This window comes from Manacus vitellinus, unplaced genomic scaffold (genome assembly GCF_001715985.3).
Source record: "Manacus vitellinus isolate BGI_N305 unplaced genomic scaffold, ASM171598v3 scaffold_41_pilon, whole genome shotgun sequence".
Taxonomy (NCBI): Eukaryota; Metazoa; Chordata; class Aves; order Passeriformes; family Pipridae; genus Manacus; species Manacus vitellinus.
Window position 1 is genome coordinate 4,641,082 of NW_021940545.1, and position 13,041 is coordinate 4,654,122.

At 44.6% G+C, this 13,041-nt stretch overlaps 1 protein-coding gene across 2 annotated transcripts in view; it reads right to left on the reverse strand.

Annotated features, from left to right (window-relative positions):
• ARHGEF12 (Rho guanine nucleotide exchange factor 12) overlaps positions 1–13,041 on the reverse strand; it is a 73,481-nt gene that overhangs the window by 22,691 nt on the left and 37,749 nt on the right. For both annotated transcript variants that reach the window (XM_018078627.2, XM_018078626.2), the window contains exons 5-17: positions 8,370–8,468; positions 7,902–7,951; positions 7,017–7,074; positions 6,167–6,345; positions 5,714–5,791; positions 5,410–5,529; positions 4,652–4,786; positions 3,178–3,249; positions 2,375–2,467; positions 1,851–1,961; positions 1,298–1,396; positions 615–657; positions 368–473 (exon numbers count right to left, since the gene is read on the reverse strand). In XM_018078627.2, coding sequence (XP_017934116.1) covers positions 368–473; positions 615–657; positions 1,298–1,396; positions 1,851–1,961; positions 2,375–2,467; positions 3,178–3,249; positions 4,652–4,786; positions 5,410–5,529; positions 5,714–5,791; positions 6,167–6,345; positions 7,017–7,074; positions 7,902–7,951; positions 8,370–8,468 — 1,243 coding nt within the window. The remainder of the gene's footprint in view (positions 1–367; positions 474–614; positions 658–1,297; positions 1,397–1,850; positions 1,962–2,374; positions 2,468–3,177; positions 3,250–4,651; positions 4,787–5,409; positions 5,530–5,713; positions 5,792–6,166; positions 6,346–7,016; positions 7,075–7,901; positions 7,952–8,369; positions 8,469–13,041) is intronic.

Below are 13,041 nucleotides of genomic sequence, written 5' to 3' on the forward strand. Positions count from 1 at the left end.
ACATATAGATATATGTATTATATATATTACATATACATACATAATACATATAAATATATATATTTTATATGTATATCTATTTGTATATAAATATACACTTGTCTTGGTATAATGTCTGATGTTGGCACAGAGCTCTTATGACTCCACATGAAAAGGCAAATTATCAAATTCTATTCTATGCCCATGACAAGTTTGTAAAGTGGATTATTCCGTGCCCAAAGGGGAGAGGGGAGGAAAATAGGAAAAGGGAAAAAAAATATATAAGCTGATTATAAACACACTTAGCAAGAAGGATTTATACATCAACACCTGAGAAAGTATATTCTGAAATTGGCTCAAACAGCTTCAAGGAATGAAGAATCCAAACCTGAAATCTTCCAGGTTCCTCTGCACTTCTGGACACACTTTATCTTGCATAGTCTGGATGAACTGGCGGTGAAGCTCTTCAGGAAGGAGTTCTGGCCTTCTTCTGTCTGTGAGTCAGAAAGTTAATAAATGATTCTTTTGAGGAGTGTTCCCTCCACCTCAGAATAAAGTCATTTCCCTGAATATTTTAACCCATGCAGGAGCACCTCTGTGCCTTTCCCTTACAGAAACAGGCAGGAACACCCTACCTAGTTCCAAGGAGATTTCATCTGGAACTGGAACTTTGAGATTCTGCAAAAGAGAAGAAAGGCTGGGAGAACAAACACAGCCAGCAGCAGCCCAACAAAACCCACAGCACAGAGCAGACAAGAACATTCCCTGAAAAGCCAAAATTCCACAATCTGAAGCCCTGATGGTTTTAAAGGGGAGACTCCCATGCTGAGTATATATTATATTTCACAGGGATTATTTAAACATGTGGTGGATAAACCTCTGCTACAGTATCTGGTTTAATTTATTTAATTTAATTACATTTACAGTTTAATTCAGTACAGTAAAGAATTTTCTCAGGCTTTCCAACAGACACATAAAATTTCCCAATCCTTGTAACAGCCACATCAATATCCACAGCAATTATTAACTAAAAGGCAGTGTAGAAGAGCTAGAGTTTGCTTACCTATCACTATATCATTTCTCCTATCAGACAGCAAATTCCCTGTGATTTATTGTGTTACCAGGTATCTGAAACTCTATTAATTTCCTGTATTCATTGGTAACATTTAAACAAAAAAAACCTCAAAACTTTTATTAAATTTCATTATTAGCAAGTATTATTAAAATTCTTATTTTTAAAATTTTTTATTTTGGAGGCCCTAGGTAAAAATCAACTTGCTGGAAGTGCTTGGAACTGAGGGAAATGACTGGAACCTACTGCAGCTCTGTCCAGGAAGAACTGGTAAAACTCCAGGAAGACTCTCCGGGTCTCTTTGGAGTTGGTCTGCTTGTACAGGTCTGTGTAAAGGTAGCACAGCTGTGGGAAACAGGAGGGCAAGAAGGTCAGTGATGCCACAGCAACTCTTCTAACAGCCCTAAATCCCAAGTTTTCTTTCAAACATTTCAAGGAATTCAGCACTGCTGGATTGAAACCCTTCCCAGGTACTTTCAGTCATGGAGGGAACCAGAGACAAAAATCAGTGGAGAGGGAAGACACAGAGAGATCAGACACAACTAATGCCACCACCTCAGGGTGGAATGAAAGGCTTTCAAGAGCTAAATATTTATTTGTGAACAGCTAAATGTAAAGAGGACAGTTCTCTTTGGGCTCCTCCATCTACCTGAGAAGACAAAGGAGAGATTTATCCCCCTCATGCCTGCACAGGGCTTGCATTTCTCCCCTGGCCAAATCAAGCCACTGAGTGCTACACGAGGAGATCCTGATTTATTCTGGTTTATACTATCAGGGAAACAATTCCAGAACATCCTACCAGTGCTGCAGGATCAAACTGAGACACCACGTGGTGCAGGAGAACAGCCAGGTGAGCTGGGCGAGACTTGAGGAGCTCAATGTTCTGGAAGCAGCTGCACTGTCCATTAATCTGTGGAGGTACAAGGAAAACACCTGAATTATTCCAGAAAGCTGCTGTGAGATAAACCCAGGGCAGCTAAAATAACTCAAGAGTATATACAGCAAAAGCCACTGCTGGGACAATAATGCAGAACTTCACAGAAACTACACAAGCAAATTAAATAAGGCAAATTAATGTCTAGAAAGCTTGAAGTTATGAGAAGAAGGAAAGGATAACGGACTCAAAGATGGCATATTGTCATAAACTCCCCAAATGTTCCTGTTTGGCAAGACCAGCAATAACAAGAACCATAGTCCCTAATTCTTATTTCACCAGAACTGCTCAATACAAGTAAGTCAGGGAGCACCTGGAGTTTAGGCCCAGAGGAACAGAATGGGATTTCAACAGGAAAAAGAGTGGTTGAGGCCAAAAGTCATTCCCACCTGCTCCTGTTCCGTGTCAAAGTCATCATCCTCTGCTCCAATGATCTGAGTCCCCACTCGGGATAAAGGACTTCCAACACTGGACTGGGAATCCTGGGGTGAGTCAGGAGCAAGGGAAGGGAAGAAAAGCATGATTCTATTACTCTCTTATCACAGCAAACCTTCTTTACCAAGCTGGAAATATCACTATCCTTTTTATTCTTCTCCAAACTCCGTGGAAACCCACGTGTCTCCCCTCAGCCTTGGCCAAGTTGGCAGCTCCCCCCACCAATGCTCCCCCCCAGAACCATCAAATCAGATGATTCAAGACCAGCTGCATCATCACATGAGCACCCCGAGCATGTGGCAGATGACAAATGCCATCTTAGTGGAAATGGAGAAATATGACTGTGGAAAGACAGGCAGATGAGGGGAAAAATAACTGGGAAGTCATCCTAAGGATGATGATATGTTCAGACAGGTCTGCACTTCCTGCTGTGCTCCACTTTTACCACTGCTTTTACCACTAAATATCCTCAAAAAAGGCTGGACTCAAAGAATAAAACATGTACAACTGCTCCACCTATTTTCTGTCCAGCTGTTTTACTGCTGATTATGGATTTCTTGTCTCTAAACGGCTCTGCTCTTAAGCTCCATAAACATTTACTCAGCTAATTAACTTTCCCTGCACCATTTTAATTGCATTTTATTTTCTCAAGCAAAGTTCATGCAGGCTCCATTTAGAAAGCGGGGGGAAAAGCAGCAAGATTTTAATGGGCCCATTACAGGAGATGCTGTTGTGGCACTTTATGATTTGTACTCACAGTATCTTGAACCTCAGGCTTTTCTGGGCTCTCATCTGGATAAATCCTCTCCTTCAAGCCACTGCGAGGACTCTGGCAGAGAAGGAAGTTCAGTTCTGGTAAGTACCAGCAAATCCAGGAAGGTGAGAACTGCACACCAAGTGTTTCAGCCACAACAGCCAAAACTTCTCCTTTCTCACACAGTGAACTGCTCAACAGCTGAGGTGTTGAAAAGACAGGCCAAGATGCACGTCCCTAGGTGCACAGTTCCCAAAACCCCCCAAAACCCCAACTGAATGCAGAAGCAGTTTGGGGAAGAAAACTGGTGACACTGAGCAACAGCAGAGCTGTAAAATCTACCACCTGTCCTTGGCTTTTCCTTGCTCTCTCCTCCTCTATTGACAGTTCATGTTTAGCTCTCTTCTCTCCACCTCCTCTTCCTCAGGTGGCCCAGCACACCCTTGGCTTTATTTGCAAAAACCACGTGCTGTTGGCTCATCTTCAGTGTGTCCAAAGGTTTTTTTTCAGCCAGGCTGTTTCTTTCCAGCCTGTCTTTTTCCATAAAGTTATTCCACCCCAGCTGCACGACTCTGGAGTTCTTGTTCAGCTTCCAAAGGTTTCTGTTGCCCCCTGATCCTTTCTCAGAGCCACTTTGGATTGAAAAGCCTGAATGTTTGGTGTGCCAATCACCTCCAGTGATCTAATGCATCCACAATACTGACAGGATTAAGTCTATCAGGAAGATAACTATGAATTTTTTCTGCATTTATTATATAGAAACATGAGTGATATCCAGTCAGATTTGGAGCTGGAGGAGGAATGTTTCACATTAGAGTCATGTCTGTTCACATCTGACCCACCTTGCTTTCACTTCCAACTGCTGGGACAAATTTAGCTCCCACATCCTTAAGTTAATCAACAAACTCAGGCCAAATGCAAGCAGAGAGTCTCAATTCCCCTGCACTAATCAGATAGTGACTTAATTAAGGATTAGGCACTAGGGGTCTGCAGCAGGGAGAGCACACGAGCACAGATTGATAACTAATGAGGGAACACACTAAGAGCCTGTACTGCTGGCAAGAACTGAAGCTTATTTGGTAGAAGGAAGGCTCTTCTCCACTTTCCTGGCAACTTGCCCACTGACTGGATCCCAGTCACAGTTCTGCAACTGGAACATTCCCTGAGAAGATGCTCCAGTTGGCACCTGAGTCGTGAGAGGGAAGCTGGCATCTATCTTTCTTTGTCTGGTTACAGGGAAACCTAATCCTGGATAAAAACCCAAACCCCACACCATTTCTTTCCTGGTTCATACAAGTCCAGTCTATCATGGAAGACTATCAGGGAAGGAGTTTTGGTGGGTGCTGAGGAGCCCATTCCAGCACAGAGTTACTGAGACAGAGCACGGTGTGACACACAGAACAGCACAGAGACCCTGCCCAGGAAAACCAAACCCAAAGGGCAGAGAAGCAAAGCGCTGGAGCTGTTGCAGACTCACATCAGCAATGTCACTGTTGGGTCTGGAGGGGCTGTCCCCACTGCCATCCAGTTTGCTCCCACAGTCCCCACTCTCTGCCTCCCCCTCGCTGATCTGCAGCGACTCCGACACAGACCTGGAGGACAAGACTCCATCCTGAAAAGATAAAAAGTGAGTTGGGAGACAGCACAGAGCAAGCAGAATATTTCAAAGGATGATCCTTAAAAGAACAAAAGCCAGTTAGTTCACGTTAGTTATAAAACTTCCTTAAGTTATCTAGAAAAGGCTGCAATGCTTTTCTAAGAGAAAACAACAGAAAAACCACACCAGGTTTTCGGGACTTATCACAGGTAGAAGGAAAAGGGGGAAAATAACACATAACAGAAACTAAAATTATTTTTTTTTCAAAAGTGAAGGTAAAATTGTTTTAAGCTTCCAGTTCTTCATTCCTCATTGCAAGAATGACTTCAGGGGGTTTTCTGAAGTCGCACTGACAGAGTAATCAACACATGATAGCTCACACTTGCTGTTTTAAAAGCAGTTTTTCACAGATGATTTGAAAGCCCACTGTAAAGCCTCCTGCATGTCCTTACACTGACATTACACTGCACTGTTTGACAGCCTCTGCAAGCTTAACTCCCAGGTCTCAGCTCTAGAGGGTGCAACCTGCCTGTCCCAGCACGGCAGAGCCTGGCAGGAACTCCTGCTCACCCACGTCATCATTCCCCAAGAATCTCCACCTGGAGCATCCCACGGAGAAGCCCCACACGTTGTGTTACCTGAGTGCAGCCCGTGGCTTTGGAGAGCTGCTCCTGCAGCTGAGGAATGTGCTTTTTGGCCTCCTGGATCTCCTTGAGCAGGCGGGGGGTGGGGGACCGGCCGTACTCCTCTTGGAGGGACTGCAAAAGAATTGAGCTTCTACTCAATTGTAACCACAACCTACTGCTCCCTTCATGCCATTTACACATTTCAATAATAAACAGCTGCTACAGAAGGTCTATTTTCCATAAGCCTGTAAGCAGTGATTCAACAACCCACCTCTGACTTTCCCCCACCCCTCTCCACCTCACACAACCCCGGTACCTGCAGCCTCTCCTGCTCCTTCTGGAGCATCTTCCTCAGAATCTCCACCTTCTGGTTGTGGACAATATTATTCTCCTCCTAGAAAATGCAGAGAGATTAAGGATTGGGGTTTTTTTGGTGGAGCTGAGAAGACCAGGAGAGTGGACATGCCCATCTTTCATCTGCTTCCCAAACACGGGCTCTAAACAAAAAGCAATTCAAGCTTCCAAACACAATCCTATGTGTTCTTTCCTAATTCTGAACACAGCTATCAAGATTTAAAAAACCCTCAGATGGCACTGGATATTTTCACTTGCAAAATGTTTTTCACCCAGGGAATAAATATCCACGGACAGGATAAATATTCCAATTTGTGATTTGTGCAAGAAGCACTAAATAATCCAGGTTAAAAAAAAAAAAGAAATACCAGACTACATTTCCACAGTTCTTTGGAAAGAGAGCTTTAAATCTTACCCCCATAAGCACTGGGCTGGTGATCCTTTCTGCATTTCCTGATGTGCCAGGTGAGTGGGGAGATGTCATGATGGGAGACATATGCCCAAATCCTGCCAGATCCACTTCAGAATCAGCCAAGGGAATCTGGGGCGACCCTGGTGGGCGCCCCTGGACAGTGAGAGCTACATAGGAACCCGCTGCAGGGAGACAAGGACAGGTCACACGTCAGACATTTGGAGATTTCTGTGATTCTATTCCCATGATTCACCCTGGAGACAAAACTCAGACCATTCCTCACCCACTCCTCCTTCAAACCTGAGAGCGTGGTCAGCTCTGGTTTACAAATATCTATTTAAATCTCAGGTAATCCAAAAACTTCCGTGATATAAAAGCAAGCACTCCAATAATTTCTAGTCCAGCAGGTTGTATTTACAGTACACACAGGTTCATGCCACAAAATAAACTCTGCTAGGGAGGAAGGAACCACCACCACCTTCTTCCTTGTGCAAGATAATCAACCAAGAACACACTTCCTTCAGCAATGCCAGTGCTTTGCAAGCATCACCCAGCAATGCACTTAAAAGTGCCTGGTATTTAAGGTGGAAACAAAAGATGGGAAAGCACCTGGGCAAGGCTTGACAGTAAATTCAAACATCAAGCTAAGGAGAAGCTACAGGAGAATGTACCAGGTTGAGTTCAAGGTGTCAGAATTACCCCAATTTCACTTCCCTGTTTCACACCCTCCCTTTCTCTCTCAGCATTGGGCATGGTTAGACCTCACCCTTGTCACCTGAAGGCTCAATCAGCCTTTCAAATGATGCCTGGCATGCTTTTAAGGAGCCCAGGGCCAGAAATGGCCTTTACTTACACTTGATCAGCTTGACCACCTCCAAATGGTTCGAGTGTGTTACGAGGGTGCCGTTCACCTGGGGCAGGGAGGGGGAGAAAATTCAGTGTTTAGCAACTGATTCCCAACCAAAAGCATACACAAATGACACAAAAAGCACTACAATATTTTCTTTCCCCACCCCCACCTCCATTACTACATCTTTCAAGACACCATCAGGCAAACAATTTATCCTTCTAACAGTTTATCTCAGTGAGCAGAGCTCTGCTAAAAGAAAACTATACACACACCAAAAAAACAAACAAAAAACCCACTCCAAGCAGTCAAACAAACATAAAAAAGCAATCCATCTCTGACTGGGCAGAAAAACAACAGGGCAGCTGATTTAATTCATTAATTTAAATGCCTGGTTGAAATCCCAGCTCTATTTGTGTCAGGAGCTGCTGCAGCACAAGCAATCACTTTGCACTAATAGTTTACACAGTCTTTTTAGTTACTGACTTGGTTTCTTAGTTGCTTGGCACTAAAAGAAAACATGGATCTGGGGGCACTCAGGGGAAAAACAATAATTCAGGTAGACTTTATCAACAGGTGACTATTAGTAACTCTCTGTTCCTTCTCTCCCCTGCCATTTCTGTTTCTGTTGTATTTGTGATACTTGAACCTTGTAGGATGCTGAACTGACCCATAAAGCTCTGAAATGAGTGATTTCCACAACAAAAGTAACACTGAGCAGTGGGATTTCAGTGGTTACTGCTCTGGTATCCCCAGAACATGGAAACAACCCACTCCTCACTCTGCCAGGCAAATGAAAACATCCCAGCAGATGTACCAATGGCATTTTTTCAGGGACAGAGCTTGTTTAACCCAAAGGATCCACTTCCCCCACTATCTGGATGCCCTTACCTTGATAATTCTATCCCCTGTTTGCACTCCAGCCCGCATGGCTGCTCCATCTGCAGGGAAAAGAAACCCCTCAGTTCCCATTTCAGTACAAACACTCAAAGAAAAATGGTTTAAACACTTTTGCAGTTTGATGCAAAACTATCTCCTGCACTCGGCCAAGCTTCCTCTGCCCCCAGCAGGTGAAAATCTCTGGGTATCTTGTCTAGAGCAGCTCTGTTCTCCCTTGGCAGTGCATACCCCACAGCCACAATCCCACCACGTTCCAAGGAGTCGTTTCCCTCCCCTTGGACAACCCATCAGACACGGAGCAGGCGATTTGCTGCTTCCAAAAGAGCCACCCGTCATTCCCAAGGAACAGCCGCCCCACCCACGGGGATTTTGGGAGTTTTCTCCTCCCTGTTTCTCTGATCCCCGTGGAAAGCCTCAGGCTGCTCCCTGGCTGGCACGTTTGGCCCCCTCCTTGCCCACCTTCCTTGACGGACTGCACGAAGACGGGGTTGTCTCCGCTGACCGTCAGCCCGAACCCGTTCTCATCCCGCTGGATCACGACACACCTCTGAACCAGACCTGCACCAGGAAGGTGGGGAAAGGCCAGGGGAAAGAGGAGGGGAGAGATACAAAGAGACACAAGCTGGGCATCAGTCCAAAACCTTATCCTCCTAGATAATCACACAGTACTGAGAGGAACTGGTACAGTACAACAGAGGGGAAATATATGAGAGACAGAAACAGGGCAGCAGTCCAGGAATAGAGAGGGATGTCAAGACAGGTCAAGCTTATTGCTTCAGCTACACAAAACAGAGAGAGAGAGCAGCAGAGATGCAGACAGCTCTGGCACATCACACACAACTCGAGGTAAAAGCAGCTTTTAAGGAAGAGCAGCAGTACACAAACCAATGAGCATCATTCCCTTTGTCTGTGTTAATGGTTTTTCAGAGTACACCAGAGGGCTGTCATGTTCCACTTCATCAAAAACAACACACAGCTTCTACAAGAAGGCACAGATCTCTCAGACTAACACGAGGGGGTTGGACTAAAACAGATTTAGTGATCAGGAAAAAGTTCTGCCCATTCTCAGCACAAGTCTCCTCTTGGGGTACCTTCTGTTGCAGGTGAGAATATCACACAGAGCCAGACCAGCAGCAGGGACCAAGTACAAGCCACACTTAACTCCCCTGAACAAGACTTCTGAAATAAAGACCCTGCTTCAGGCTACTAAAGTTCAGGGCCAAAATCCCAGGAGATGTGAGTTTGAATCTGCTCCTCCTTTAACTTGCTGTGAGACATCAAAGGCAACTTGTTTTGTTTCCTGCTATACTCAGTGTAATGTGAGCATACATTAATGCTGAGATACATTTACTTAGTAGGTGCAGCATTTTGACGAGGTGAAATGCTGATTATGTCTCTTGCTCACCTGAAAATGAAATAAGGGAAAAATAAAACAAAAGCAAGCAGCAGTCTTGGCATATTCATTGTTGAGCACTTCTCTAGGAGCATCTGCAAAAAGCCTCCCACAGTGGAGCCATTATCCTGAAAAGTGACTTTAGGAACTTTGCAAAAACCCTTATTTCTAACAGCCTGCTTTGCTGTTCCTTTTCTACAGCCACATCAGGCAAAATCCCTACACCAGCACCCTGAGAAGGAACTGGGAGTTCTCCACAATCAGATACCAAAATTGTGGCAGTTCTGTTTAGTGTGGAGGGAGCACAGGGAGCTGGCCCAGACAGACTGGCTTTTCTGGAATACTTTTTAAGGACTGAATTGTAACAGAGCATGGAGTCATACCCACGGCCTAAATTACTCTCACACCACTACAGCTCCTTTCACTTCTCTGGAGCAACTCCTGATGGAAATGAGGAGCCTCAAGTGAAAACACAGCCTGCCCAGTCAGTCCTGTTCTCCTCCAGCGTGGCATCCATGAAAATGGGTGTGGGAGCAGTGGAAAAGGCTGTATTCCAGGACTTCTGCAGCAGTCTGGTCCCAGTGTCACATCCCAGTAACTCACCACACGCCCAGTGGGATGGGATGGGATGGGATGGATGCAAGGTGAGAGCAGACAAGAGGAGCAAACCCCCCTGAGCCTCTTCACATGGTTAAGGGAAAGAACAAGCCTCTCCCTTCTGCACCTCCCATTCTTCTGTGTGACCAAGCTTCTTGAAGCCTCACTTCACAAGAATGATGCCCCGGGGTGGGGTGTGGGAACATGTGCTATTCCATAAAAACAGCTCCTTTCCAGCCCTGTGCCAGCCCTACAGGTTTTATGAGTAAGCCACCAAACTAATCTTTTGACTCACAAGAACTGTCCTTCTTTAAAGACACAGGGTAGCCCTGAGCACCTCTGCTCTTCCACTGGATTGCTTTTTTTCCAGAACTAATAACCCCTGGATCTATTGATGACCTTCCTCCTGGAATGAGCCTGATGCCAAGGCAGAAATGCAGCAGGTGATGCAACACAAACTGGCCTTACAGAGTTTAGAGTTCCCAGCTGTGCAACACCACAAGTCTCAATTTCACCCAAAAACCCCTTTGAAATTTAGAATGGGGAAACAACTGACATTAGGACAACTTGAACCCAAATAAGTCCATAATTGCTTTTTCCCTGTATTTGCTCCCTTCAGACAAGGAACAGGCACTTAACCCTTCTCCTAACACAACATAAAGGCTGGGCTGAGGTGTGGGCAGGCCAGTTGAAAGATTCCATCCTTGACTGGGACACACAGCAGCTTTCTAGTGATTTTAATGAAGGTATCTGAAGGTAACACTATTACCTGCAGAACCAGACCTGCTCTGATAGCACTCCTTGTCTGAACCAAGCACACTAAAAAGAGTAACCTTGAAGTGCTCTCTTGAACCCCCAAAATCTGCCATTTGCTCCCTTGTGGTCCTTTAAGTAAAACACCTTCAGTTTGGAATCTGCTGCGTGGTGGAATTCTGAGAGCAGAAGCAGCAATGTTTTCATAACCCACGGCTGGTCCCTTGAACACCTCATCAGACACTCAGGAATGGACTCACAGGAAAGCCACAAACCACTGGGAGCCCAAGGACACCAATGCAGAGTTGCCAAGAGCTGCTCCTGTCACGCCTGGATATCACAAGAACACACAGGGACATTAAACTACCAACTAAACCAAGTGACAACCAGCTTCTCATTCACCTTTTCCCCCTTTGTGTTCCAATCCCTGGATGGAAATCCTGAGCTGTTTATTTTGAAATATCTTGCCATGATATTCCACTCTTTCCAGCTGAAACTTGGTGAATATTGCAAGGTCAGCAGAACTAATCACTGACAGTGCTCAAAATCAAATCACTAACAATGTTATTCCACGTCTGCTTTCTTTTGACAGTGCCTGGATGGCACAAAGTGAGGAGAAATCACTTAACCAAGCTTTAAGCACACAAAATCAGATTACACGGTTGTGCCTCGAGTGGATTCATAGAATTCTGTGGAGAAAACAATAAATCTGGATCTTTTTTTCTGTCCTCATGCAGATGGCAATTCCCCAAACTCACTGGTGTAGCCTCAAGCCGGGAGCACAGCAGAGCAGCCAACCCCGGGCTGGAGTTAGAGAGGTCTGAGATTAAAAATGAAAGCAGACAGAAGAACTGCAAGCAAAGCAAAGAGGATCCACTCTTCAATAGGTGGCACTAGTCCCTCTCCCTTCTCCAGCCCTGATCCAAGTGCCTTTGGACAGTGGGGAAGGGTAAAGTCGAACTTCTCAAGGTCATTGACACCCCATGGCTAAAATTAACGTCTCAGCCAGTCTTGCCAGACACATTTCAGTTCTCCCAAGAGCTCCTCGAGTGAGAAGGTCATTTACTTCATCTCCTCTTCTACTATTTGGAAGTTATTCAGCAAAACAGGGAATTTCATTAGCTGTTCCCAACAAATTGAGCAGAGTTCCATTCTGAAAACTTGACTGAATGGAGAGACCAGGTTGGACGGGGCTTGGAGCAACCTGGGCTGGTGGAAGGAGGCCCTGCCCATGGCAGAGATGATTTTTAAGGTCCCTTCCAACCCAAACCATGACTCCATGAGGCATAAATTCCACCTCCCATAACACACCACGGCTTTTCCTCTGCTCCAGCTCTGCAGGACACGATGGGAGCTGAGATTTGTGAACTATAACCTCCCCCTGGGGCCATGAGGCCACAATAGGAAAATGAAGCTTAATGGGGACTGATTTGGAATGAATCATTCCATAAACAAAAAAAAAACCAAAACCAAACAAAAAAACCCCAAACTCCTTGGGGATTTGAGAATGTCCAAATGTTTCACTTCATTTGGGAAGCCTTCTTTCTATAAAGTATTTTCCTATAAAGTATAAAGTATATACTTTCTATAAAGTATAAAGCTGCTCCACAGAGTAAATAGAACCATCAGCTTTTATAAGGACAGATTCTCAGCGGATGAAATTCTGAATTTCAGTTCTAGTTATTACCATGATTTCATACCAGATGCCATATAAGCAGCATTCCTCAGATTCTTCCACTAACAGAAGTCATGCAAAGTCAGTGCAAAAAACTATACTGTTTGAATAGTGCAGTCCACAGAGCCTGGGTAAAATTGTTATTAACAATGGCACTAAATACTGCTCATAAAACAAGGGTTGGTAACCTTTTTAGAAAAAAAAAAAAAGAGCCATGTATTTTAATGTGATAAATAGGACTATCTGCTCCCATGGCAACACCACATTCAACCCCTGTGGTCCAGCCCTCCCTGCATTCCCAGCCCTTCCTGGCTATTCTAAGGGTAGTGATGAGGGGCTCCCAAAAGTCCTTTAAAAAGGTCTGGAAAAAGAGTGACCATAACACAAAGCTGATAAGAACTGCCAGGAACAAACCAGGAAGAGTTAAGTTCAATTTCAAACCAGCTCAAACCCGGGGGTTCAAAACAACAAAAAAACCAAAAAACCCCCCAGAATTTATCACAGATTTGGAGGCAAAATGTGAAAGAGTCTGTGTAAAGTCTGAGCAAATATTCAGGCCAAAAATTGGTCATTACTAACAATAAAGGATGATGTTTTTGGAGAGCAAACAAATCATGGGGAAAAGGAAAAGAGAAACTATCTCACCTACCACCCTGAGAGCTAAATTCAGTTGTAAATTCATATAAGAGATGAAAATTCTACTTTGAGAAACA